The sequence below is a fragment of the Temnothorax nylanderi genome, unplaced genomic scaffold, assembly GCF_030848795.1.
Source record: "Temnothorax nylanderi isolate EJ_2023f unplaced genomic scaffold, tnyl_v1.0 TNYL_tig0123_pilon, whole genome shotgun sequence".
Classification (NCBI taxonomy): Eukaryota; Metazoa; Arthropoda; class Insecta; order Hymenoptera; family Formicidae; genus Temnothorax; species Temnothorax nylanderi.
The window spans coordinates 534298-559059 of NW_027249185.1; the positions used below are offsets into that span (position 1 = coordinate 534298).

A 24762-nucleotide genomic window follows, 5' to 3' on the forward strand; every position below is an offset into this window, starting at 1 on the left:
ACAAACGCCCCCCTTTTCTCCACAAATAAATTTTTAAAAAATTATACCATTTCGTCAATTTGTATATTGACGAGTAGATTTGTATTTTTATTTAAAGATTCATTCAGCGTTAAATAACAATTACAATTATGATATAATGAACTTGAATACTAATTAGTAAGGGAGTCATAAAATTTTTATACAAGCCAAGATCATAAATCTTTTCTTCCTATCCCACTTTCCCACCCACGTTAGCCGAGAAAGAGACTCGTTATCGTGACAACTGCAGATTCCTTCTTTTTCACATGATTCTCTCTTTCGGCCGTGACACGAGCCAGAAAAGTCATCGTAATTAATCGGTCATCGCGCGCGAACTGCGAGCAAATAAGTCAAATAACGTCGAATTACCCAGGCGCGCGGCGAGAAGCGAGAACTCGCTCCTCTCTTTAGGCCCAGTTTCACAGTGGCCAGTTAGCTTAACTAGTAGTTAATTCTCACTCTCCGTCTCTTTCTAACCTTTGAGGTTAGAAAGAGACATAGAGTGAGAGTTAACTACTAGTTAAGCTAACTGGCCACTGTGAAACTGGGCCTTAGAGCCGCTTCGCAACGCGTCGGCGTCTAGGGGAAAGTTGGACGTCACCTGCCGCCACCACCGCCACCGCCGCCGTCATCGTCGCCGCCGTCGCCGTCACCGTCGACAGAGCAAAGCGAGCGAGAGAGCCCCGGTCTTCCTTCCGTTCCGCGCCACGACGTGTCGTGCCCGTGCCCCGTGCCCCGTGCTGTGCCGTGTCGTGCCGTGCCGTGCTGTGCCGTGCACTCGTGCAGTGTCGTGTCACGTAGCGATCGCGCCAGGCAGCGTTTTCTCGGTCGCGCGACGTTGTAGGTCGTAGGGCACGCGAGGGAGAGAACGCGAAAGAGGAGCCGAGAAGGAAGGTATCGCGAGACAGAGAGAGAGAGTTGGCGAGCAGGACACTCGGCGTGTAAGTCGCGCGAGGCACAACCACTCCACCTCCTCTACCCCTCGGTCCGCTTCCCGTCTCCCCCGGCGCGAACATGAATGAGGAGTACGACGCGATCGTCCTCGGCACCGGCCTGAAGGAGTGCATCCTCTCGGGCATGCTCTCCGTCAGCGGCAAGCGGGTGCTCCACATCGACCGCAACAAGTACTACGGCGGCGAGTCGGCCTCCATCACGCCCCTCGAGGACCTGTTCAGGTGGGTATACTCGTGTACTCTCGTCCGTCAGCCCGTCAGTCCGTCGTCGGCAAGACCCTTCGGCCCGCCCCCCGCCCCCCCCATTTTCTCTCTCTCCCTCGAGCAGCGGAAAAACGCCTCGGAAGGAGGACGTCTCCGGCCATCGAACGCGATCCCTCGAACCGTTCGATAATGTTTCCGAACGTTTTACTTTACACGGTCGTTACACGAGCCCGCCCCTTCCCCTTTCTCCCTCTCCATTCTTCCTTTCTTCCGCGCCCCCTCTCCCTCCGGCGGGAAACCGTGGTTGCCGACGACAGCTGGGGCGACTTGACAGGATACGATTGCGAATATCGATCTGCTTTCCTTCCGCGATCGAAATCTCGCCGATCGATACGCAGGAAAGGAAAAAGGAGGAAAAAGCGGAGCAGCCAGAGCCGGAGCGGCGCGGGAGAAGGGCGGAAAGGATACGTTCCCGCGGGGAACGTGTCGTATCGTCGGAACTGCGCCGCATACGGGCGAGGGGGGAAGCGTATCGATTCTCGAGCCCGCATTCCCGCCGCGCGCGCGAATCGCCTGAACGTGGCCGCGCGCGCGTTTGATTATTGTTCTATCTAGCGATTATAATCGAGTCGGCGCGGCGCGCGGCGTCGAAACGCCAGGACCCCGCGCGTAACTTCCGCGGTTTTATTTCCAAAAATCAAAGAATTAACGGTAAGAAATATTGCTGGTTGCGGGACAACGACGCAGGACGCAGTCGCTCCGTTTTGACGGAGCGCGCGACTTCCGGCGCGTTCTACGTGGAGATTGTCCACGAAATGAATTCTCATTCTGACGTCGCGTCGGCGAGATTAGCCGATCTCTGTTTCTCGCGTGTCGCACATTGCACTTTCTGCACTCGAAATTAAATGAAATGACATGACATGTAATTGCTCAGACAACGCAATTGAAGACATCCTTAAGACATCTTCAAAACATCTTATGATATGATACCTTAATGACATCTTTAAGACACATTATGTCTCAATTTTGGACATTGTGTTGTCTGGGTGGACGTTGGAGGGGCAAAAATAAACAGTACAAAAAGGTTCAACTAGTTACTACAGACAACCAAGTTTTACTTGCGCTTTTGTTCTACTCAAAATGTGCGAAAATACATGTAGAGGGGAGGAGATAGAGAATAGACGAGATTCCTGGCACGGAAATTAAACAGATTTATTTATACATTGGGATTTTAGAGCGGAAACTAACGCCGCATTTAACTCCGAATGCTCGACGCTAATTACGAATTCTGGTCGTTCAGTCGTTGCTACCAGACGAACGGCGGAATGTTCGTTACCGTCGGCCTTCGCAACGGTTTCTGCACTCGAGTGTAGAAAGGAGAAGGAAGGGAGGAGAGGGAGAAAAAAGAGAATACTCCGTTCTCCCTCCCCTCGAAAGAACCGTTCGATTCAAATCGTTCGTCGCGGCGCTGCCGCGTAATGATTTGACTCCGCGTTAAAATTTAAATTCTCCTCGGCAACTTCCTTCGTCACAATTTCGCCTACGGTTGTCTGGGACGTCAATCTTCATCCCGATAGTTCGTCCACGCTTCACTGCGGTATTCCGCACTGGCGCTTCTCAGCTGCACTCTCGACACCTCTCGGCCTTCCCTTCTCTCCGACCAACCCGCGTTAATTTTATTTTTGAATATAAAAAGGAAAGTTTGCGTCATATACCTTCTTTGTAATAAAAATTTATATTACTGCGGATATTTAAAGTCCAAGTTTACAAATTATTATTGAAACATAAAAAGAAGCAAACGTATGTAAATACCAATACGCCAAGTTTTTATGTTTTTTTTTATTTTTTATCCGTTTTACATAACTTAGTATTTGTGTGAAATTATTATAATACAGTCGTAGAACAATGAAATAAAATTCTATTAATTAAACACTACATGTAATATCTTCAAAAGTCTTTTTTTTTAGATTTAAGTTTGTCCCAGTACTTGGCTATTAATTAAATCAATTTTATATCTATTTTTGAGCGGTTAATTTTTTATTTAACACTAGGACTATCAAGGGGATCAAAATGACTTGTTTAACATTTTTAAAAATAATAATTTATTTTTAAAATATTACAATTTTTGAAATGTTCTCTGACTTTTATTGAAATATACAGATCATTAATTTTATAAATTTGTTTTCTCTTTTTTTTATATTTTGATCCCTTCGGTAAAAATAGACATAAGTTAATCTTCGGTAGTTCTAGTGCATGTGAATATCCTTGCAATTACGCTTTTTCTTATTTTTCTGCTTCTTTCCTGTTGCTTTTTTCATCTTTCCTCGAAACTCCTTTATTTCTTCCCGTTCCCTTTCACAATTTCTGTTTCTCTTCGTTGTTTATTTTATTGCGCGTTTTATCATTTGCGTTTTTCACCGCAGGCATGCGAAAGGATTGATTGCGCCGACTGCGCCGTCAGCGATTGCCGATATATCCTCGATTGTTGAGAAACTCTCGCGATAAGCGACGGTGTACAACACAAATCGACGTGATTCGGTACATTTCAACGAAACACAGAGATACGGGACCCACACGCGCACGCGTATGATTTATACGCGCGTGTCAATTTGCTCATCGTAACGAGAGACATTTTTCCATAATTCTTAACGATTCAATGCAAGCGAAATACCGCTGTTCTCGCATTTATCGCGTTACAGCACTAATTACGTAGGAAATACGGTCGAACCTCGGATATCACCGGCGGCAATTACCTTCACCGTCTCCTTCTCTTTTCTCTCCTCCGGTTACACGTACAATTTCCTCCGCGCGATTTCCGCATTACGCTAAATATACTTACCAGCTTCCACCGTATCGATCTCTGACTCGAGTTAATCTCGTGGAAAAGCCATTTATATCATTGCTTTCTACGTTCAATATTTTAACGCAGAAGAAAATATTTCTGTGTTAAGTATCTCTTATCGTCATAAAACGTTCAATGTTAAATATTTGATCAAGCAGTAGTTTCGTAGAATATTCCAACTTTAATTTTAATTTAGTTATTTATTCATACAGTTTTCCTACCGTTACAGTGGAAGCTGGACATCCTGTGTACATACAGCTGTACATACAAGAGACGCGATCCAGAGGCCACGTTATTGCGATGGATAAGAGAGAAGAGAGATAATGCTCGAGATAATAGCTCGGGATTGTTCCACGTTTTTCGCATTCCTGCGACTTCGCCGCGGCACTATCTCGGCCGCGTGATACAATCGCGTAAACAAAAGGCGCGATAAAATGTCAAAAGTTCGCGCGATTAGGGATTCTTCTACCTCCGACCTTTCGCCGACGTTGTTTCGTAGGGACCCGCATTCTGTCGAGAGGCGCGGCGTCACCTGAAAAGCGAGGATATCCTGTTGCCGACACTTGTCGACGCTATCCCACTACAACTGCTTTGTCCGTTATGTTTCCTCGTATACAGCGTTGCGCGAGCATGAAAGTCCGTCCGAGGCGCGAGGGCAAGAAGGAGGACTCCGCGCCGAATGCAGATGGAAAGCGGAACGACGCGACGGCCGTTCCGAAGATTGCACGTAATTACGTGCCCCGCGTAAAAAAAGAACCCGAGAAACGCGCGTCGAGCCTCCGACGACACGCGAGTCCCTGGTGGTGGACTTTTCCGTCTACCTGCCTGCCTGCGGACGCGCCACGCGATTGCAAATCCAATGAACCCGGACAGGTGGAAGAAGCGATCAAGCGGATAAACCGCTGTCGCCGCGCGATGTTCATTCCGCGTGTTGAGAACGACGAATTTAAATGAAGTTCAAGATGAATCCGAGACGAAAATAAGTCCGATCGATACGCGCGGATATCTTATCGTGAAGAACGGTCGGATGACTGTGGAACGCGTAATTTACGCTTCTACGGGCTCGCACCTTGCGCGTCATTGGGACAGAGAGGAACCAATAACGAAATGCGGCCGACGCGACGTGAACTCTCAATAAATTATCGCACGCGGCTAATCCTGCCTATCACTGCCAATAAATTGCTGTCCTTGGATTCGCGTCGCGCTCGCGATATCGCTCAATCATCATTTACGAACGTATAGTTGTCGGCGTGTGCGACGGGATGCAGGTTCGTGAATAACATTAACACCGTGTGCCGACGCGGCAGCAGCTTGGTGCGAAAATAATTCTCTCTGATAATTCTCAGCTCGCGGTTTCTGTACGACAGATAAAGACCCACGGAAGCGGAAGCCCGACTCGAACCCTTTTAATTACGAGTGATGGAAGTTATCGATTAAACTAGGTCGACACTTTGCGGTTTTGTCACTTACATATCGCTCATTTGCTACAACAATGACATAACTCAGAAAACAAAAATTTCCAAAAACTAAGTTTGAATGTTTTGAATCATTAAAATTTTTAATATTATACTTTTGAATGTGATTTTGGTGCAATAACTGATTGTAGAGGAACAAAAAATGTCTAGTTATATATTAGCTCTTTATTCAGTGTACTGGATTTTCACCCTCGCTTTCGCAAACAGTTCAGAAATGACAATTTTTGAGTTATGCCGTTGTTGTAATGAGCAATATTTTCGTGACTCCGTCGTGGTTAAAAGTTTCTTTGCGACAAATACCATAAGGGAATTAAAAACAAGGAGAGACATCTAACGTCCTTAATTACTCTAAAAAGCAACTACTTTAATTAAATGTAATTAAATTTAATTTCGCTTTATCGGAACTTTGTTGCACTTGCCATTATTTTAAAAGGATGTAACACACAATTTTATAATTTAGATAGATTAATTATCGTAGATATCCGCTTTTAATTATCGTGTATTGTGTCGTTTAGCAAGTTCAAGGCCCCAGCGCCGGACGAGAGCTATGGCCGCGGTCGGGATTGGAACGTTGACTTGATACCCAAATTCCTGATGGCGAATGGTCTTCTCGTCAAGCTGCTCATTCACACGGGCGTGACGCGTTACTTGGAGTTCAAGTCGGTGGAGGGCTCGTACGTATACAAGTCGGGCAAGATCTCGAAGGTGCCGATTGACCAGCAGGAGGCCCTCTCGAGCGATCTAATGGGCCTGTTTGAGAAGCGGCGGTTCCGCAGCTTCCTCATGTGGGTGCAAAACATGCAGGAGGAAGATCCTAAGTCGTGGGACGGTTTCGACCCCTTCAACAACACCATGAGCGCGCTGTACAGCAAGTTCAGCCTGGATAAGAACACGCAGGACTTCACTGGACACGCATTAGCGTTGTACAGGTAATGAATGACGCAGATTAACTTTGTAGGGCGAGCAATTTATCATAAAATTAAAAAGAATCTATAAAATGGACGACGTTCATCTCTCTGTTATTTTAAAGTGCGCTTTATAAAAATATACATTTGTTAATATTTATACATCCATCTTTAAAGAGTGTTAATATCTGTGTTTTAATCAGGAATGACGACTACATAGGCCAAACTGCGATAAATACCATCAGGAGGATCAAACTGTACAGCGACAGTTTAGCGCGGTATGGAAAATCGCCGTATCTCTATCCGATGTACGGTCTGGGCGAACTTCCTCAGGGATTCGCGCGTCTTAGCGCCATTTATGGCGGCACATACATGCTGGACAAGCCGATCGACGAAATTGTCATGAAAGATGGCAAGGTAGGTGTTGCATTTGTCGTATCTCTGCAACTAAACGTGCACTTAGTCACTGCAACGCATTGATGTTTCGTGCAGGTGGTCGGTGTCCGTTCCGGCGATGAGGTAGCTCAATGCAAACAAGTTTTTTGTGATCCCACATACGTATCTGATCGCGTGAAGAAGGTCGGTCAAGTGATAAGATGCATATGTCTCATGGATCATCCTATACCAAGCACGGCTGACGCATTATCTACACAAATCATCATTCCTCAGAAACAGGTAATTATAATTTTTATCACATGTATATATAAATATATAGAAGACTCAATTATATGCGTGAACGTTGATGCAGTCTTTCCTTTAATTTCAATATTGTAAAACCCTTCTCAATTTTAAGATCAAATAGGAAATCTTTTAAGTCATTTATTCGCATAAATGTGAATTTGTTATTATATATATATATATATATAATATATATTTATATATATATATAAAAGCTTTGTCTTATATCTTTAGTTAAATAAAAAAAATTTTTCATTTCTCAGGTCGGTCGTAGTTCCGACATATATGTGTCTCTCGTATCGCACACCCATCAAGTTGCGGCAAAAGGCTGGTTTATCGCCATGGTCTCGACCACGGTGGAGACGAAGAATCCGGAGATCGAGATTAAGCCCGGTCTGGACCTGCTCGGCCCGATTAAACAGAAATTTATCAGCATCTCCGACTACATGGTGCCGGTAGACGACGGTCTCAACAGCCAGATATTCATATCCACCAGCTACGACGCCACCACGCACTTCGAGACCACCTGCTTAGACGTGCTCGACATATTCAAGCGCGCCACCGGCGAGGAGTTTGACTTCGACAAGGTCAAGAATGAACTCGGCGACGAGGATCAGTAACCGTAATCACGAAATGCGCGCGTGCATATATACCATACGACATTACAGGGAAATCGAAGCGCCCAGTGTATTCGCGTATTCGAGTAAAAAGGAAACATCGCTCGACGATTGCCGACCGCGTCGGTATGCGACAGTGTCTCAAGGCAGATACCACGGAACAAGTCACGCTGCGAGCAGACCTGTGCCTAATTATGTAAATTCTCTTTGATAGAGAATGAAAAAAAGGGGGGGGGGGCAAAGTTGGCTAAATTCTCTCTATCAAATTTCTCTCTCTGTTTCATTACTCTCCTAATCTCGCCCCGCTGTTCCTGCGACGTAGTCTTATTCGAAGCGCACGAATCCTCCACATTCGCACGGAAAGAAAAACTCTTGAACTCTATTTCTACGATTTCGAACACCGGATTATATAAGGCTAGATCCTGTTATAAATTTATATTTTACACGAAACATGAATCCAATCTGCCAATATACATTCAAACAGAGAATAATAATAAAAGGAAATAAAGATAATTGTGAGACGTTCGTCACAGCATATATACAATACCCATGTACCATATTTTAATGTATCGAAATAAGTGAAACGTTTATCGGCAGATTAAATTGTACAAAAAAAAAGTCCACAGGTTCTGTAGCAACGTATGTATGTTGCTACAAAGGCTACAATACAATTGTTAAACTGACGATTGATTAACGGTACAATGTAAGTCTCATATCTCTGTTTAGATTAGCACCGATAATTCGCATAGATGTAGAGATACTTCTGAAAAGTCTCGGTCGTTGTGAATCTGGAAAAGTTTACCAATATTTGGATGTTGATTTTAAGTTTATACATTGCATTTATCGTTTTGAACAAAATAATCGAGCAATGATTTAGTTTTATACGAATTGCCAAACGGCGGGCAAAAATATTCCAATTGATAACTTTCCCTTGCTTATTGACCGTGTAGCAAAATTAGGGATAGCAAGATATATAATGCGTTATTCGATGTGTACTCGCGTGTATAATTGTAACTAATTGTTTCATCTTCCACATCCGTTTTTCTCATTTAAAAAAAACGCTCGTTTAGGAAACAGATCGTAACTATCGATAGCACGATTAGATATATCTTCAACTTCAACGTATGTTCAAAAACAGAGTTAGGAATAGGGAAGTCGCATGCTCATACACGCTTGAGACAAAGTTGGCGGCAAGTGGGGGGGGGGGGGGAACGAAAAAAAAAGTAAACGAAGGTCGCGATACCGAAACGTTTGAAACGAAGAAAGATATCCGGAGCGGCCAAGCATTTCATTATAGATATATTATAGATCTATATAGTATATATATTAAATATTACAAAAAGATATGTATACATATATATATATATAAATATGAGAAAATGGAGTCGTTGAAATATTGTTGTTTCATGTGAGCTTGAAATCCGGAATACTTCATTTGCATAAGAAATCATTATTGTATTTGATAAGGAAAGGACGAGTGAGCGCGAACATTTGCATGTACATCGATCAATTAATTAACGGCGTATGCGCGTCGGAGAAGAAACGAATCAGCCGTTTTCCTAGATTCACGTTTTATTTGCACTCTCGCATGGGTTACGATGGGGCACACGCAATTTCACATTACGTACGAAAATCTGGTGGGGAAAACGGGTATAACGAACACACTTGACTCAACTGCTAACGGATGATACGTCATTATCCATCAACTTGTAACACACGAGAGCTGAATGGAATAAACGATATTGTATTAACCGTGTATCTGTGCAATTTCGATTAGTTTAAAAAATCGAAGGATGCGAGGAGTCTAATGCGAATAGTCACATTCAGGGCAAATTTTCATATATTGTGTTATATTTAACTAAGTTTTAAGACGTACAGATTGTTGTCTCTACATCCCAAGATCGCGAGATCATTATGAATAACTGGCGAGGAAAATGTTTCGCCGGGAAGTTGCTTGGTCGCTAACAATTTGCCTTCCAGAAGATCGAATACTTTGAAGATGCCGTCTGTACATGCCACAAACATACATCCGTCTTCGCACCAAGGAGTCGCAAAAATAGGTGACTGCAGTTGTAACATATATTTCAATTTTGGCTCGTTTTCTTCAATTGTCCTTTGTGGCACTTCTAGATAATACAGATTTTTGTTATGACTGGCCAATATGACGTACTCGTCGCTCGTAGACTCGGGAGTCCATATCACAGGGTACGAAAATACATTGCCGTGTATCACATATCGCCACATCTGCAATGATAAAAGTCGGAGTGGAATACATTGAGCGACAAAAGGAAGGAAGATGTACGTTTACCTGGCAATCGGTTTCGATATCGAAACAACACAGTGTTCCAGCTACAGAACAGAATAAGGCATATCCAGTCCGGAGAACAACAGGCGCGACGAATACTGGATTCTGCAATTTACGTTTCCATATGACACGTCCCGAAGATTGCTGTAAGGCCAGGCACGAGCCATCTAATGTCCCGAAAAGAACCGAAGTCGATTGTTGATGCAAACAACCAGTAGCACAAATTCCACCTTGGCTCGCTTTAGTTTTCCAGATTTGAGTACCATCCTGTGGGATGATATACTTTACAGATAAAACAGATAATTATCGTGTAATTTTAATTAATGACGTCGAAAACATAGATAATAATAATAATAGTGCTTATGCATCTACCTCTGTCGAAAGACAATATACATAGAAGTCGTAAGAACCCACGAATATCTTGCTCCCTTGCATGCACGTTATCGCCGTGCATTTAACCATGTCATGCGTTTGAAACTTCCAAATTATGTCACCAGTTTTTAAATGGATGCAGTAAATGTATCCGTCGTAACAGCCTGCGATTAAAAACATTCATTATGTTACTTGTTAAATATTAATCGTTAAATTGCAATATCAACTTACCTACAACCCCGCGGAAATCTGCTAGGGCTAAAACGGAAGCTTCTATTCTATCTGGCAGTTTTATCTCATACGGCGCACTATCGGTGTTTAGCAAATTAGCAGTACATATAATGCCGGAATGTGAAGCGACTGTTGCGTACAATTCTGTTCTAAAAATTAACGAACATTATACATACATATATTATTTTGGGTTTCAAATTCATTCTCTGAAGTATTGATTAATATTAATCCTGAATATGTTTTATTAAAAAATAATTTTCTTCATTCTTACGCGGAATAACGGTATATAGTTGGCGAAGCATCGACGCACTTCTGCAAGTTATAAGTTGCTAATACTTCAACGCTTGATATATTTTCCAAGAGAGATTTGATATTTTCTTCCTTTATTAATGCATCGCCATAAATTTTTCCCCTGCATTTGTACCACTGATAAGAATGTTTCTCGTTTGACAATAGTGGAAGATTCTTTCGCGATGGTTTTGCTACACAATCTTCTGTAAATATCTTTTTGGGAAGATCATCATTGAGAGACATATCGATGGAACGACTGACAGCCGTGCCGCAATCTCGGTTAATTAAAATACTTTTGATATAATTGACACATTTGTCGAATGTAAAGTCTCTCAGCAACATACCAATTAATTCCGGAAACTCTATATTAAAAGCTTGAGCGGCAGCATTTGCCATCTGAAGCGCTGCTATTGATGTACCGCCTGCCATTAAAAAACCAGCGTTTTTAGATTTTATATGATTGTTCCACAAATTTTCAAATATTTCATTCGCGTTGATGTGCAAATCATTTACATTAATAACTTCTGTTTCGGAATTTCTACACATTTCTCTTAGTGATGCCTGGCAAATCTTTCCACTGGTAGTAAAGTTAAAGTGTTCCACTATAATTATCTTGTCAGGCTTATAGATCGCTGGTAATATCTTTAAGTGCAACGTTATATCACCTCTCAATTTAGAGAAATCTTCTTTCGTGTCTCTAGTAGATAAACATAGATATAATTTGTGGCTCTCTGCGTCCCAAAACGTAGCACAATTTCGAACGAAGTTTAATTCCGTCGTGACTCTCTCGAGTTCTCGCAAGTTCACCTTGCTCCCAAATCTTTTTACAATATTATTTCGTCTTCCTCTATAAAATATTCTATGGTGATCATCTGCCTAAAAAAATAGAAGTGACAAATTTGAATAGGCTCACCTTGTTATTGAAAACAATCTTGGATAAATAATGAAATTTATGATAATATATTACGTTCTCTGAATAATTAATTTACAAATAAAACTTACTGAAACAATGTCGCCAGTATTGCGAAAAACTGGCTTGTTCAGATCTTCCTCAGTTTCAGCTCCAACAATACAAATCCTCGTAGCACTTCCTATATTGAAGACACATACGTGAAAAATAGTTTATATAAAAGTAAATTCCATAAAAACATTTCACACATATATTACTTAAAAACTAACCGATATAAAGAGTACCATCGCCCCTAATTATTACTTCATTATCTTCATTCCTGATTTGAAATACAGTTTCTGATAAAGGTTCACCTAGGCAAGGTTCATCTACATTGTTTTTGACGATTTCCTTAATACTAGACCAACACGATATTTCAGTTATGCCATAGATATTAAACAATCGTGTCGCATTCCGCGGATGACTAACTTCCAAAAGCAATTTCATGCTAGGGAACGGTTCACCACCCAAAAGAAGAATTCTCAGTTCAGAGTCTTTGCTCAAGATTGTTGTTTTCAAGTGTTTGGTGGACCACCGGTGGAAGAGAAGCGACGGAGTGATTTGAAGAACTGTTACACGAGCATTGAATATTTCCTCTAAGAGCCTAAAAAGCATTTATATCTCTGTACTATGAATTCTATGATTTCTTTTTAACATTGATTTATTAATATTTATTTACCTGACAGCCTCATTCTTTAATGCTTTCGAAAACATAAACAGGGTTGCAGCACAACAAAGGCTTAAAAAAATTTCGATAATACTGGGATCAAATGTAAAATTTGTTAGTTGTGCGATTTTATCAGAGTTCGTTACATCTAGGATTTTCTTTAAATCTGTAATATTAGGCAATATACAGAGATGCGGCACTTTGATAATTTTTGGTGCTCCAGTTGATCCCGAAGTGGCAATTGCATATGCAAAATAATACCATTTCTTATTATTGATATTTTTTTGGACGTCTATTAATTTTGTCAAATATACTGACTGTCCATGAACATCAAATTGATGTACGATCTCTTTCTTGGGTGTTACAGATCTCGTAAAAATATATTTTGCATTTGTAGAGGCCAATATCTCTGAATATGCCAACGGATCTGTAGGTACATTGAAGAAAGCATGTCCGCTGTCGAGGATTCTGTCAAAAAGTGAATTCGAGATAAATATTCATAACAACAAGTTATCTAATTAAGTATATCTGATACAACTGTACTTTAAATACTAAGAATTATTATACTTTACCCCAGCATTAAAGAAGGCACGCAGCACTCTGAGATGTCAAAGTCAATACCAATAAATTCAGGACACTCTATACATTTCAAATAACTAGAAATTGTTTCTTTCGTTGCTTTCAGTTCTCTGTAACTTATGATCTTAACATTTTCTAAATCGTGATATTCTATAGCTGCTTTATCAAGATAAAGCCAATTGCACACGTTATGTAGAGCTTGCGAATCATTTCTGTCATCTTGTACCTTTAGTCTTTTAGTACAATTAGCTAAAAGAATGTAAGAAATTCGACAAATAACACCGTATATTGTATGTGCATTTAAAAACCAATATTGCTTTTGGTAATTATTCAGTTTAGGGGCCTCACCCCTAAAAAAATGAAGCCCCCCTGCACCCCTCCATGCATGTGCTTTATAATTTCGCTTTACAATTTAGCATGTACTTTAAGTTATAAAGCGAGATCCACGCTGCCTACCGGCGGAGGTGGGTGTGGGAAGGGGGCCGAAGGCCCCCCTTACACCCCCCCCCCGCGCGTGTGTGTATGCATAACATCTACAATTTAATATAGTCAGGATAGTCAGGATAAACTAATAGATTTTATTATATTATCCTAACTATCCTGACTATATTAAATTGTAGATGTTATGCATACACACACACGCGGGGGGGGGGTGCAAGGGGGGCCTTCGGCCCCCATCCCGCACCCACCTCCGCCGGTAGGCAGGGTGGATCTCGCTTTATAACTTAAAGTACATGCTAAATTGTAAAGTGAAATTATAAAGCACATGCATGGAAGGGTGCAGGGGGCTTCGCCCCCTCCCCACCGCCCACGCATGTACTTTGATATATTTTATAAGATATATTCATCATTGAAAGCTAAGTGATATGCCTGTGGCGGAGCCCCTCCCCCGCCTATTTGTCTATGTACACATATCAGCAAATTACTACAAAACTTTGACCAAGACACGACGCACGCCACGCAATAATGGTATAATAGAGGTATAATAGAGTTTAGGTATGTAATATATTGTCAGGAAAAGTTAATAGATTTATTAATCCAGTAAGGTGTTCTAACATCTACAATTAAATGTAGTGAATGTAGTAGTGACATTAATATTGATACAGAAACATTAATGTACTGATGTAGAAAACAGTACTACATAAAAAATGAGCACAAGAAATGTATCTCTAAGCGGTGCTGGTACTTGGTTCGTCGGATGTTTCTGGATGGTCCTCAAAAGTGGATGTCGGAGGATATAATTCTGCGATGACATCAAAGAAGTTTTCTATACGCTCCAAGCGGCTATAGGCGCGTTTGAAGAAATATTCGCATAAATATCCAAGGTCGTGATCCTCCCTGGTTCCGTACCTTGGGATATTTCCGTGAACCTCTCTCCAAACACGCTCTATATGCTGCGTATGCGTGCCTGTAGATTTAAAAAATGTATTAGAACAATATACAAATAAACAGTAATAATATAGTTAACTATGGTAAAAAGTTCTCACCAGTTTCAGGATCGACGAAGTTGTATGAGTGGTTTATTGTCAGATGTTGGAAGCCTTCATTGTTTAAACAATTAAAGGACTTCCAACAATCTGACACGATGGTAGTGCCTGGCAATATCCACTCCTTGATACACGCCAGAAGTGTCTGTTCAGTTCGATCCTGTACTGGCATGATGAAAATCTTCTTTGTGCCTCGCTCATATCCTCCGAAAATCCAGTGATCACTTACGAGCCGACCACGATTGTACTTTCTTTTGCCAATTTTTGCTTCATCGATTTCTACTGTGCGTCCTGGGCCACCAAGTTTATCACTATGTTTTTCAGCCCAGAACACACAAACCTGTAAGAAGAAATAATATTATTAATATGTTGTTTCATACATTTTACACACACACGTGTGTGTGTGTGTGTGTGTGTGTGTGTGTGTGTGTATTTATGAAGATATGTTAAAATATAATTACCTCTCGGCAAAAATTGAACCAGTCAACAAGCGTGGCCGGCGAAACGCCAGTTTCATCTTGTGTGTCATCTTGACGTGGATGTTCCAACATTAAAAAACAAGCAACAATTTTGCATATTGTTGCCACGTCAAGATGACGACTTTTTCCGAACCAAGTACCAGCTTTGGCACTTTTCTTGAAATTGCACTGCTTTGACACACGTTTCTTGTGCTGATTTTTTACGTAGTACCGTTTTCTACATCGGTACATTAATGTTTCTTTATCAATGTTAATGTCACTATCACATTGATTACATTTAATTGTAGACATTAAAACACCATGTTGGATTAAAAATTCTATTAACTTATCCTGACATAATGTCAGATGCCCGAACTCTAGTAAGCCTAACATTATTGCGTGCCTTGCGTGGCAACGTGGTGTGCAATTTCGCGTCTAACAATAATGACATTGTCGCGCTTCATTTGTTTTATATCGTTTCTTTTAAATACATATTTAAAATTGGCGCACTTTTGCATGCGCATGCGGCCACTAAAACTAAATAATTACCTTGCTTTTTATTAAAAATAAGGCAAATCTATATAATTACATATAAATAGTTGCTTGTATCAGTACTCACTTGCTTGGCTCATAGTACAGATTTAACGTATTCACTGGCACTTACATTTAAAAAATGTATTTCTTTGGCGATCAAGCATATAGTAAAGTAATTTTTTTCATAATAAAATGGATAAAATCAGGGGATATTAAACATTTGTTCAAATTGAGCCCCATTGCAGGTTATGTTTTGACACTGAGGTTAGGAAATGTGAGTTCTCAACTTGCAATAGGCCTGTTCTTTTTTAGCTGAACTTCTTGCACGGTTTATCTTTCCTCTTTTTCTTTTCACATTGGAGAGAAAAAGAGAAGAGATGAAACTGTGCAAGAAGTTCAGCTAAAAAGAACAGGCCTAATGTTATCGCTATATATTGAGCCATGTGCAGAAAATAGAGGACTTACAGGAAAAGAATTGTAACTTGTAAAATTTAGTTAGCTAATCTTAGTAATCTTTTATACTTAAAATTTAGCTTGTCTTCGAGGATTTGGAAGGTGCAGTAGAAAGTACAGAGGTATAATTACTTTTAAGTTTATTTAATATCATTAAACCACATGTGTACATAATGTTCTTAAATATAAATTTATATTATACTATATAAAATCATCAGCGTTGTCTAACGTCCTATGCTAGAAGCTTGCGAATGAGGAGAGTCGAAGTTAAAGTTATTATTTGTGATACTATCGAAGGTTTTCAGATTTTAAGGAGTAAAGTGTATACTTCATAAATTAATTCACACAATTGTTATACTATCTTCATTTAATTGAAATAAATAACAGTGAATCTATGTGATACATGTTCGTACAATGTTATTTGATTTTGACAAGTTAATTAAAATTTTATTCTTCCTTGAAAAAAAAAAATATTGGAGAAATTTATTGTAGTAATGGAGCTCCGATTAAGTTCAAAATCTAATAACGCAAATGGATCATTTAACATTTATGAGATTTCCGCGTAAGAAATCGCGATTGGATCTATTTCTCCTCGCACCATTCATTCTCCTTGCGCACTTGTTCTTCTTCCATAGTTGTAAAGTCGTTCTTGATATTGAATGTCTTACGAATCTCGTCGGGCGTCTTGCCTTTGATCATATTGGCGACAGTTTTGCACGTGACGTCCAAGAGTCCTTTAATATCGAGATAATTAGCTGCCAGAATCAGTTCGAAGAGAGTTCCTTGATCCACCTATGCAACAAACACATTCATATTACAAGTTTATACAGAGAATAGAAGAATAGAAGATAGATTCTGGATTCTTCTGTATAAACTTCTATACAGAAGATAGATTCTGGATTCTTCTGTATAGCTTCTATGCGGAAGATAAATTCTAGATTCTAAATTATTCTGTATAGCTTCTATATAGAAAAATCTAGAATCTAGAATATATCTTCCGTACAGAGAAATCTAGTACTTTTAATAATGTTCATTATTACTCATTACAACATTAATATTTATATATCATTAACACATATATAGATACATAATACATTTTTTGTCATATTATATATGTATAAAGTACAAAACAACATTACAATAACTAATCAAGTTGAGAGACCCTTAGATTATCGGATCTCAATAACAGCTGAATCGATCAAGTTCTGAGGCTCAATCGTTAGCTTGGGTTTAAATTATATAATAAAAGTGTTTTTATTTTTTATCTATGTGTTCTAAGAGCGGAGATATTGCGACGTAATGTTATTTCAGCCACGAGAGATATTCACCTTCAAGAAGTCAGCATCCCAAGAGCTGATATCGTCAGTGCGCTTCTCTTTGTTCTCATCGTCCTCCGGTGGTGGTGGGTCATCCTTATGATACGTAGCCCACTGTATAACCTTTCTTAGGATTGCGGAATTAACATTTGGCAAAGGCACAACTTCCTCCTCGTCTTCGTCCATACCAAGATCCTCCAGCATAGTCTTGATGGTGACCGAGCACTTGGCAATCTCGACGTCGACCTCGAATACCTCGCCGTCGGAGCTTTGCAACTTTATGTTAGGCATCTGCACAAAGACAAATTTAGTTAGACGCGCCAAACAAGGTAATGCTTGGAACCAGATTGCCTTTAAGATACGTATGAAGGTTCTTTGCAGAAAGTGCCATATGAGCAAAATTCAAACTTTTCTCTTCGTAAGTTTTCGACAAAGTAATTAGCAACAACTTGAACAAAAATTTAATTTATCGAAAATTATTCTAAAATTATTTCGTATGTCGACGATAGTTTAGAGCTCTACGTATAAAAAGAGAAAAGCAAGAACAAAAGAACTGTTCAAGTACCAGAAGGTACTAGAAGAATTGGCTTTTGGAGTGCACGTGTACCATAAGCACGTGCATCGTAAGCAAAATTCAAACCTTTCTCTTCGTAAGTTTTTGACAAAGCAATTAACAAAAACTTAAACAAAAATTTAATTTAACGAAAATTATTCTAAAATTATTTCGCGTGTCGACGATAGTTTAGAGCTCTACGTATAAAGAGAGAAAAGCAAGAACAAAAGGACCGTTCAGGTACCGGAAAGTACTAGAAGAATTGACTTTTTGTAGTGCACGTGTACCATAATCACGTGTATCGTAAGCAAAATTCAAATCTTTCTCTTTGTAAGTTTTTGGCAGAGCAATTAACAACAACTTAAACAAAAATTTAATTTAACGAAAATTATTCTAAAATTATTTCGCATGTCGACGATAGTTTAGAGCTCTACGTATAAAGAGAGAAAAGCAAGAACAAAAGGACCGTTCAGGTAGCGGAAAGTACTAGAAGAATTGGCTTTTATATAGTGCACGTTTACCTAGACCTAACTGACTCCATTTTGCGATGCTTGTAAAAAGTATGAAAAAACGCGTCATATAAGAACCATCGCGATCTGCGTCGCGTTTCTAGCGACTTCTAATGATTGGAAAAGTATTTCCAACCACGCGAAATCTTTTTCCTGAGCACGAGACAAACGGATTATGCCCACGTTGTCGCTAGATCGAAACCTAACCCCCCTTTCGTACGACTCCAATTCGCCATTTTATTAATTGTTATTCTCGTCGCTTCGTTATCCCGTTTTATTGAGTACGTCCTAAACGACCGATCGACGTCCTCTCGTTTCGCGCGGTGTTATTGCCCGTTAACCGGGCGTAGTCGTATCGGAGAATTTCATTACCTTTTCGATCGTGGATAATGGGACGAGTCGATTCAAGGATAGCGTCTATTAAGTTCGTCGCTCGTCGTCGCCGTTCGCTCGCACGAGTCCTGGTTACCTCCTTCGTCGCTATTTCCTCTATCTCTGATCCTCTCTTCCTTGACGCCGTTCAATCACGTCGATCCACGATAATCTTCGACCAACATGCACAGGTGCCGCGATCCTGCTTGTTTGGGTTGTCGACGACGAAAGACGAAAGCGTGATGCGTGATGCAAAAAAGAAAACAAGTGTATCCATTCCGGAGGCTGCGGCGACTGCGCAGTGGTTGACCAATCAGAGATTGTTGCAGGTTAGGTTAGGTTGGTTAGAGATCCATATATTGGCTTCTGCACACAGGCACAGGAGGCGGAAACGCTTGTCGCGAATGCCGTGCGGCAAGGAGCAACGCGGTAGCCAATCAACGTGTTGCTTTTCCGTAAGAACCAAAAGTTTATTGGCTACCGCGTCGCCTCTTGCCGCGCAGCAAGCGTTTCCGCGTCCTGTGTGCAGAAGCCATTAGGGTGCAGTCCCCACGTAGAGGAAAAAGCGGGGAATTGAAAAGCGGAACGGAAAGGAAGCATAGTAGGGGGTAACCAATCACCTTCATTTTGTTCCGCTTTTATATGACTGGGTTTCCCATAAACGATATTTTACGGAAAAACGGAAAGAATTCTAATCTAAAATTTACAATAATTTTGAATTATCTTTGTTTTTCCGTAAAATATATTCCATGAGATTGTTCCATTTATCATAGACAGATATTATCTTATAATATTAATTATTTCTATGAAGTACAATTAATAAAAAATAATTTTTAATATTTACGTATTTTCGTTTTTCCTGGTACATGGGGAACCCGGTCATATAAGATCGGAACGGATATTTGGAGAAACGTTCTGATTAGTTACCCCCCACTGTGCTTGCTTTCCGTTCCGCTTCTTTCTCTACGTGGGACTGCACCCTTAGGCCCGGTTTACAATAGGTGTTTTAAGCCCTAAGCCTTAAGAAATTGTTCAATCACAGTTGAATTTGAGGAGAATAATTGACTGTGATTGGTCAATTTCTTAGGGCTTAGGGCTTAAAACACCTATTGTAGACTGGGACTTATGCGCTGGGTCTACAATGCGAGTCGTGGGTCGTGAATCGTAGGAAATGGACCAATTACAATCGAATTTGAGGAGAATAATCGACTGTGATTGGTCAATTCTTACGACTCACGACTTTACGACTCGCATTGTAGACCTAGCATTAGGGCTGATTCAGACAGAACGCGTCAAGCAGCGAGCAGCAACCCAATCAGCGAGACGATATCAACAGTGGTGTAGAAAATATCGCTTCGCTGATTGGTTGCTGCTTCCCAGGTAGCAGAGTGACGTCAAATGACGTATTAATTCCATCTTAATGACCGCTGTTACACGTCGGGTTTAATAACATCGGTAGTTCTTAGGCTGGCAAATCACAGCTATTCCCTTCTTCTGAAGAATGAGTGTGATTGGCTAGTCTAAGAACTACCGATGTTATTAAACCCGATTAACGGCGCCGTGTAACAGCGGTCAATGACGTCCTCTAACGTCGTTAAGACATCTTTAGACGTTATCTTGCTACCTGGGTCGCTGCTTAACATTTGACGCGTTCTGTTTGAATCAGTCCTAATGATTCCTGCACACGGGACGCGGAAACGCTTGCTGTGCGGCAAGGAACGACGCGGTAACCAATCAACGTTTCGCTTTTCCGTAAGAACCAGAAGTTTATTGGCTACCGCGTCACAGCTTGCCGCGCGGCAAGCGTTTCCGCGTTCTGTAAGCAGAAGCCAAAAGAGTATAAGATGAAAAATGCATTTTATTATCAAATAATTACTACGTTTACACGAGCGTTACTTCTATAGTAACTTACGATAATTCACTCGTTTACGCGGAGTAAATTATCGTAAGTTACTACAAAATCCCGTTTACGCGAAGGAATTATCGTTTAGGGTAACTCCGGTATATACGCCGCAGCTAAGGAAAACTTAATTTATCGAATACTATTTACTATGTTGAAGGCAAATGAATTATACCAATAAAAACTTTATACTGTCTACTACTATAAAAAAATATAAATATGAAATATTCATTAATTCTTTGTATTTAATAAAAAAAACTTTTAGAAACCCTTGCATTTTTGCCATATATCCCAGAGGGGTGGGTTATGTGACATTCATGCTGGGTGAAATATACGCCTTATAAAAAATTACAAATAATAATGTTTATAATTTAAATAAGGCAATAAAATGTCATAAGAAGTTATAAAATGTGTGTAAGAAGTTTATTAAGATATAAGAATGATAAACAAATTATAAAACTGAAAAATTTTAAAAAGAAAATAGAAGAGCGATAGATGCGTTAAAGATTAATAGGCGCGTTCAGCAGACCAAGCGGCCGAGTAGCAGTCGAACTTGATTGGTTCTTACTTTTAGAACCAACCAATCAACGCAGAGTGTTGATAAGACGAACTCAACAGTTGTGTCTGCTGAACGCGGCCATTGTTATACGATCAAAAAAAAAAAGAAGGAAAAAGAACACATAGAAGATTTCGAGTTTTACAAAGTGTCTGTACTATGGCATAAATCCCGCATGCTAACTTGCTGTACATCCCAAACAGAAGGGATATACAAGATATTAAACAAAAGTTAAACAAAAAATACAAGAGCTATAAACTTGTATTTTGCTGTATTCCATTTTTTACTATCCCTCTACACTTATGTATCATGAAATAACCATTAAACCTTTTACATTCCCTACAGTAATTATTTTACATAGGTCGTAACACAAGATCGCGCTTCTTACTACGATGAGAAATCGATTCAACTCACGATAGTTTCGTTAATATTAACAGTATAAAGAACTGAAATTACAACACAATATTAATATGGCATAAAGGCTAACAGAATAATTGCGAGCAAGTACCTTCATTCCTTCTATTTTTTCTGACATCTGCGACGTAAAACCCCGCGCGGCGTAAATACCAGAGTTACCCTAAGTATACTACAGAAGAAACGCTCGCGTAAACGTAGTAAGTAAATGGCACATTTTTAAATGTGTTTTAAACTATATATGTATATTCCTATACAGTCTCTAAATCTAATATAATCTAATACAGTCTCTCTATAAGTACATGAAAAGATCCAAAACTTTTTTTTTAGAAGAACGCGTTTAACTTTTGTTACATTTTATGTCAAGTTAGCAGGCACTGGTGTACGGTAACATATACATTTAGTTTTGTCGTACTATTTTCATAATTATATATATATTATCTATTTTGATAAGAATATGCATACGAATTTAATTACTGCAATGATGTTATATAATTTATCGTCTCTATTTTATACTTTATAATTATATTCTTGATTTTTAATAATATCTCGATGTTTAAAGATATATATGTATGTATGATCACATAGTCTTACTCATAATGTAAATGTAAGAAATGAATAATAAAGATATTTTTGGAATTGAAACGCTTGAAGTTATGATTTATATTTCACCTTGTTCCTGATTATTCCTAATTATATTGCAATACTTTGTCAATTTTCCAGACTTTTGATTTTCACGAAAGCCGGATTTGAAAGCCCGAATTCTTAGAAATTCGAGAAATTCTTGGAAATGTAAAATATTGTTGACAATTGAGAAAATTCTTGGAAACTGACAAAATTCTTTATGTTGATAAAATTCTTAAATTTTCGGCAACTGACCAATCGCATTGGCCAATTGCCGAATTGCTTAAATATGATTGGTCAATTCTTTTTCTCCATCCGAAATCTCGAAGCGATTTCTAATATCGTTCGAACACAAAGCTTTGGAACGCTTCGTTTGTTTTTCTGCTCTCCTGCTCACCTTCTTATAAGCACAAGGACATGTACGCATATTTGTATATAAGGGAACGCTTAGCAATTTGACTGCCTGTTCTTTGTCTGTACGTACCGGTTGTGGATTGACTCGCAGTTATAACGGTCCTAAAACAATTTTGATTTTTGTAGCTTCAGTCGTCGAGAAATTCAGGAAAATGTATCGGCTCTTTGTGACGGTAATCACGGTAATCAACTTCGCGTCAATCAACGCAGAGTTGCATAGGTGAGTACATGTTATATACAAACGATCCACATTTATATCGACACGATGAATTATAATACCGTACAGAAATCGCGCTTCCAACTACTTGGAATCGTCGCAGAATTCGCGATGAATAATTATCAAATCAATTTCAAATACCATAATTGTATCAAATCTGTAAGAAAAACGCATTTTGAAAGTCTGAATAAAGTGAGCAAACTAATTACAAGAGATGCTTTGAGGATTCCTTCGAAAATCTTATTTTAAATGAGATTAGCATCATGAAAAGAGGAATTCGCATTTAAAATACCTAACTACATTCTAATGCGTAAATATATGTAGGTAGCATTTATTTCTCAATGCCAAAATGTTGAGGCTTTAATAGTTTTTAAATAAAAATTGCTTGAAAATGATCAAATAAATTGTTTGAAATTCGTATTTATGTTGTACGATATATGTACATACATTCGCGTTTATACGATAGGCATATAATATAACGGAATTTCTTTTATGTTTCTTCAAGAATTCCGTTTGTACAAGACATCCTCCGATGAAAAATTTTTGATGGAAACTATGGCACGACTCCGTTCGGGTACGGCAAACGTACCTCTGATTAATTCTGACAATATACAATATTATGGTAATATCGAAATTGGAACTCCACCGCAGACATTTAAAATAATTTTCGACACTGGTTCGTCAGATCTCTGGGTACCATCCAAAAACTGCAACGTCAGCCAACCTGCTTGCTGTAAGTATATCATAACATCGCTACCTCCCCAATATTCTATTATTTTTATATGTACATTTGTATTAAAAAAAATTAATGTTTCAAGTATTAAAATAATCTTAATTATTTTTTTCTCGTTTAATGATTGATATCAAGTAAAAATATAAGATAAGAATAATGCTGTAGAATTGTATCTGTTCCATTTACATTTCAAATAAAGTTATAAAATCTTTAAAGCAACAGTTTCAAAGATTCGAATCAGTGGTATGGTAAATATTATGTAGCTAAGTTCCATCCTTACATACTCTCTTATTTACATTATTTATCACACTTACTTTAAAGATACAAATAATTTTTTATACAAAACAGCTCACATGTTAAAGCAAAAAATAGAAACATAAATATATTTGATGATTTAACTGAATATATTTGATGATTTAACTATTGTTAGTTATATATTTAAATTAATACAGAGATATTTATATTTCTAGATTCTTCAATATTAACTGATTTAATTTTATTTACTACTTTTTGCAGTGAAACATAATAAATATGATAATACACAGTCCACTACATACGTGTCAGAAGGAGTTATATTTGATGTTTCTTACCCCGATGGCAGAGTGTATGGGAACTTATCTAATGATGACGTAATCGTAAGTCATCGTCAAGTAAATAATATATATTTAATTCTAATCACAGTCATAATCTATGAAAATTTTCTAAAAAGCACATGTTGCTATTATTTTCCGAAAAAAAAAATGCGCGCAATTATATTTTATTAATAATATCAACGTTTCGCAGATTGCTGGCCTTAAGGTTTCATTCCAGACATTCGGAGAAGCGCTCGATTTCTCGACAAGTTTTTGGGACTTTGCAGAATGCGACGGCGTTCTGGGGATGGGTTTTCCCGCCTTATCTGCCTTTAAACAACCTTCTGTCTTCCAAAACATGATTGATCGAGAGATGGTGTCCCAACCAATTTTTAGCTTCTATCTAAATCGGTATGTATCTTTCCGTATGCCTCACGTGTGTTTAATACTATTTTTTTAATTACATACTTTGTCTTTCCATGCAATGTAAAATGCAAATGTATAAACATAAACAATGTAAAAAATATACAACCTATACAGAAATCTCACGGATGTGTTCGGCGG

General features: G+C 39.1%; 5 protein-coding genes across 7 annotated transcripts; 2 read left to right on the top strand and 3 right to left on the bottom strand.

Moving 5' to 3' along the window:
* Window positions 1-658: 658 nt before the first annotated feature.
* Window positions 659-9448, top strand: Gdi (GDP dissociation inhibitor). Its single transcript, XM_071713376.1, has 5 exons — window positions 659-1193; window positions 6008-6421; window positions 6601-6814; window positions 6890-7072; window positions 7339-9448. The coding sequence occupies exons 1-5, from the start codon at window positions 1033-1035 to the stop codon at window positions 7693-7695; spliced, it is 1329 nt and encodes a 442-aa protein (XP_071569477.1). The 5' UTR covers window positions 659-1032; the 3' UTR covers window positions 7696-9448.
* A 66-nt stretch (window positions 9449-9514) lies between these two features.
* Aasdh (Aminoadipate-semialdehyde dehydrogenase) lies at window positions 9515-15868 on the bottom strand. 3 transcript variants are annotated; one of them, XM_071713374.1, is made up of 10 exons: window positions 15651-15868; window positions 13080-13335; window positions 12520-12975; window positions 12071-12444; window positions 11894-11982; window positions 10872-11767; window positions 10601-10749; window positions 10370-10533; window positions 10001-10264; window positions 9515-9936 (listed from the first exon to the last, which is right to left on the bottom strand). In XM_071713374.1, exons 1-10 carry the CDS (start codon window positions 15661-15663, stop codon window positions 9547-9549), a joined length of 3051 nt encoding a protein of 1016 aa, XP_071569475.1. In that variant the 5' UTR covers window positions 15664-15868; the 3' UTR covers window positions 9515-9546. The 3 variants fall into 3 exon arrangements, with proteins under 3 accessions (XP_071569475.1, XP_071569474.1, XP_071569476.1); XM_071713373.1 differs by having other exon boundaries at window positions 10001-10279; XM_071713375.1 differs by having other exon boundaries at window positions 10001-10279; window positions 15621-15868.
* On the bottom strand, window positions 14093-15622 carry LOC139776602 (uncharacterized). Its single transcript, XM_071713378.1, has 3 exons — window positions 15035-15622; window positions 14574-14913; window positions 14093-14494 (listed from the first exon to the last, which is right to left on the bottom strand). Exons 1-3 carry the CDS (start codon window positions 15422-15424, stop codon window positions 14256-14258), a joined length of 969 nt encoding a protein of 322 aa, XP_071569479.1. The 5' UTR covers window positions 15425-15622; the 3' UTR covers window positions 14093-14255.
* Window positions 15869-16141: 273 nt separating the features above from the next.
* Skpa (SKP1-related A) lies at window positions 16142-19052 on the bottom strand. The gene is made up of 3 exons (XM_071713379.1): window positions 18769-19052; window positions 17347-17625; window positions 16142-16810 (listed from the first exon to the last, which is right to left on the bottom strand). The coding sequence occupies exons 2-3, from the start codon at window positions 17623-17625 to the stop codon at window positions 16601-16603; spliced, it is 489 nt and encodes a 162-aa protein (XP_071569480.1). The 5' UTR covers window positions 18769-19052; the 3' UTR covers window positions 16142-16600.
* Window positions 19053-23412: 4360 nt separating this feature from the next.
* LOC139776580 (lysosomal aspartic protease-like) lies at window positions 23413-24757 on the top strand (the record flags this gene model as incomplete). The annotated part of the gene is made up of 4 exons (XM_071713335.1): window positions 23413-23626; window positions 24143-24261; window positions 24410-24609; window positions 24739-24757. Coding segments are annotated over exons 1-4 (525 nt in total), but the record flags the coding sequence as incomplete, so codon positions are not given.
* Window positions 24758-24762: the final 5 nt, after the last annotated feature.

Bases quoted from the DNA above. Each gene is read 5' to 3' on its own strand.
- Gdi (XM_071713376.1), top strand. From the start codon at position 1,033: ATGAATGAGGAGTACGACGCGATCGTCCTCGGCACCGGCCTGAAGGAG. The intron at 6,815-6,889 runs GTAGGTGTTGCA...TGTTTCGTGCAG, and splicing joins TTGTCATGAAAGATGGCAAG to GTGGTCGGTGTCCGTTCCGG. The intron at 7,073-7,338 runs GTAATTATAATT...TTCATTTCTCAG, and splicing joins TCATCATTCCTCAGAAACAG to GTCGGTCGTAGTTCCGACAT.
- LOC139776602 (XM_071713378.1), bottom strand. From the start codon at position 15,424: ATGTTAGGCTTACTAGAGTTCGGGCATCTGACATTATGTCAGGATAAG. The intron at 14,914-15,034 runs GTAATTATATTT...TTCTTCTTACAG, and splicing joins GGTTCAATTTTTGCCGAGAG to GTTTGTGTGTTCTGGGCTGA. The intron at 14,495-14,573 runs GTGAGAACTTTT...TTAAATCTACAG, and splicing joins CTTCGTCGATCCTGAAACTG to GCACGCATACGCAGCATATA.
- Aasdh (XM_071713373.1), bottom strand. The intron at 11,768-11,893 runs GTAAGTTTTATT...CTATTTTTTTAG, and splicing joins ATACTGGCGACATTGTTTCA to GCAGATGATCACCATAGAAT. The intron at 9,937-10,000 runs GTAAACGTACAT...TTATCATTGCAG, and splicing joins ATATCGAAACCGATTGCCAG to ATGTGGCGATATGTGATACA.
- Skpa (XM_071713379.1), bottom strand. From the start codon at position 17,625: ATGCCTAACATAAAGTTGCAAAGCTCCGACGGCGAGGTATTCGAGGTC. The intron at 16,811-17,346 runs GTGAATATCTCT...TTTGTTGCATAG, and splicing joins GGGATGCTGACTTCTTGAAG to GTGGATCAAGGAACTCTCTT.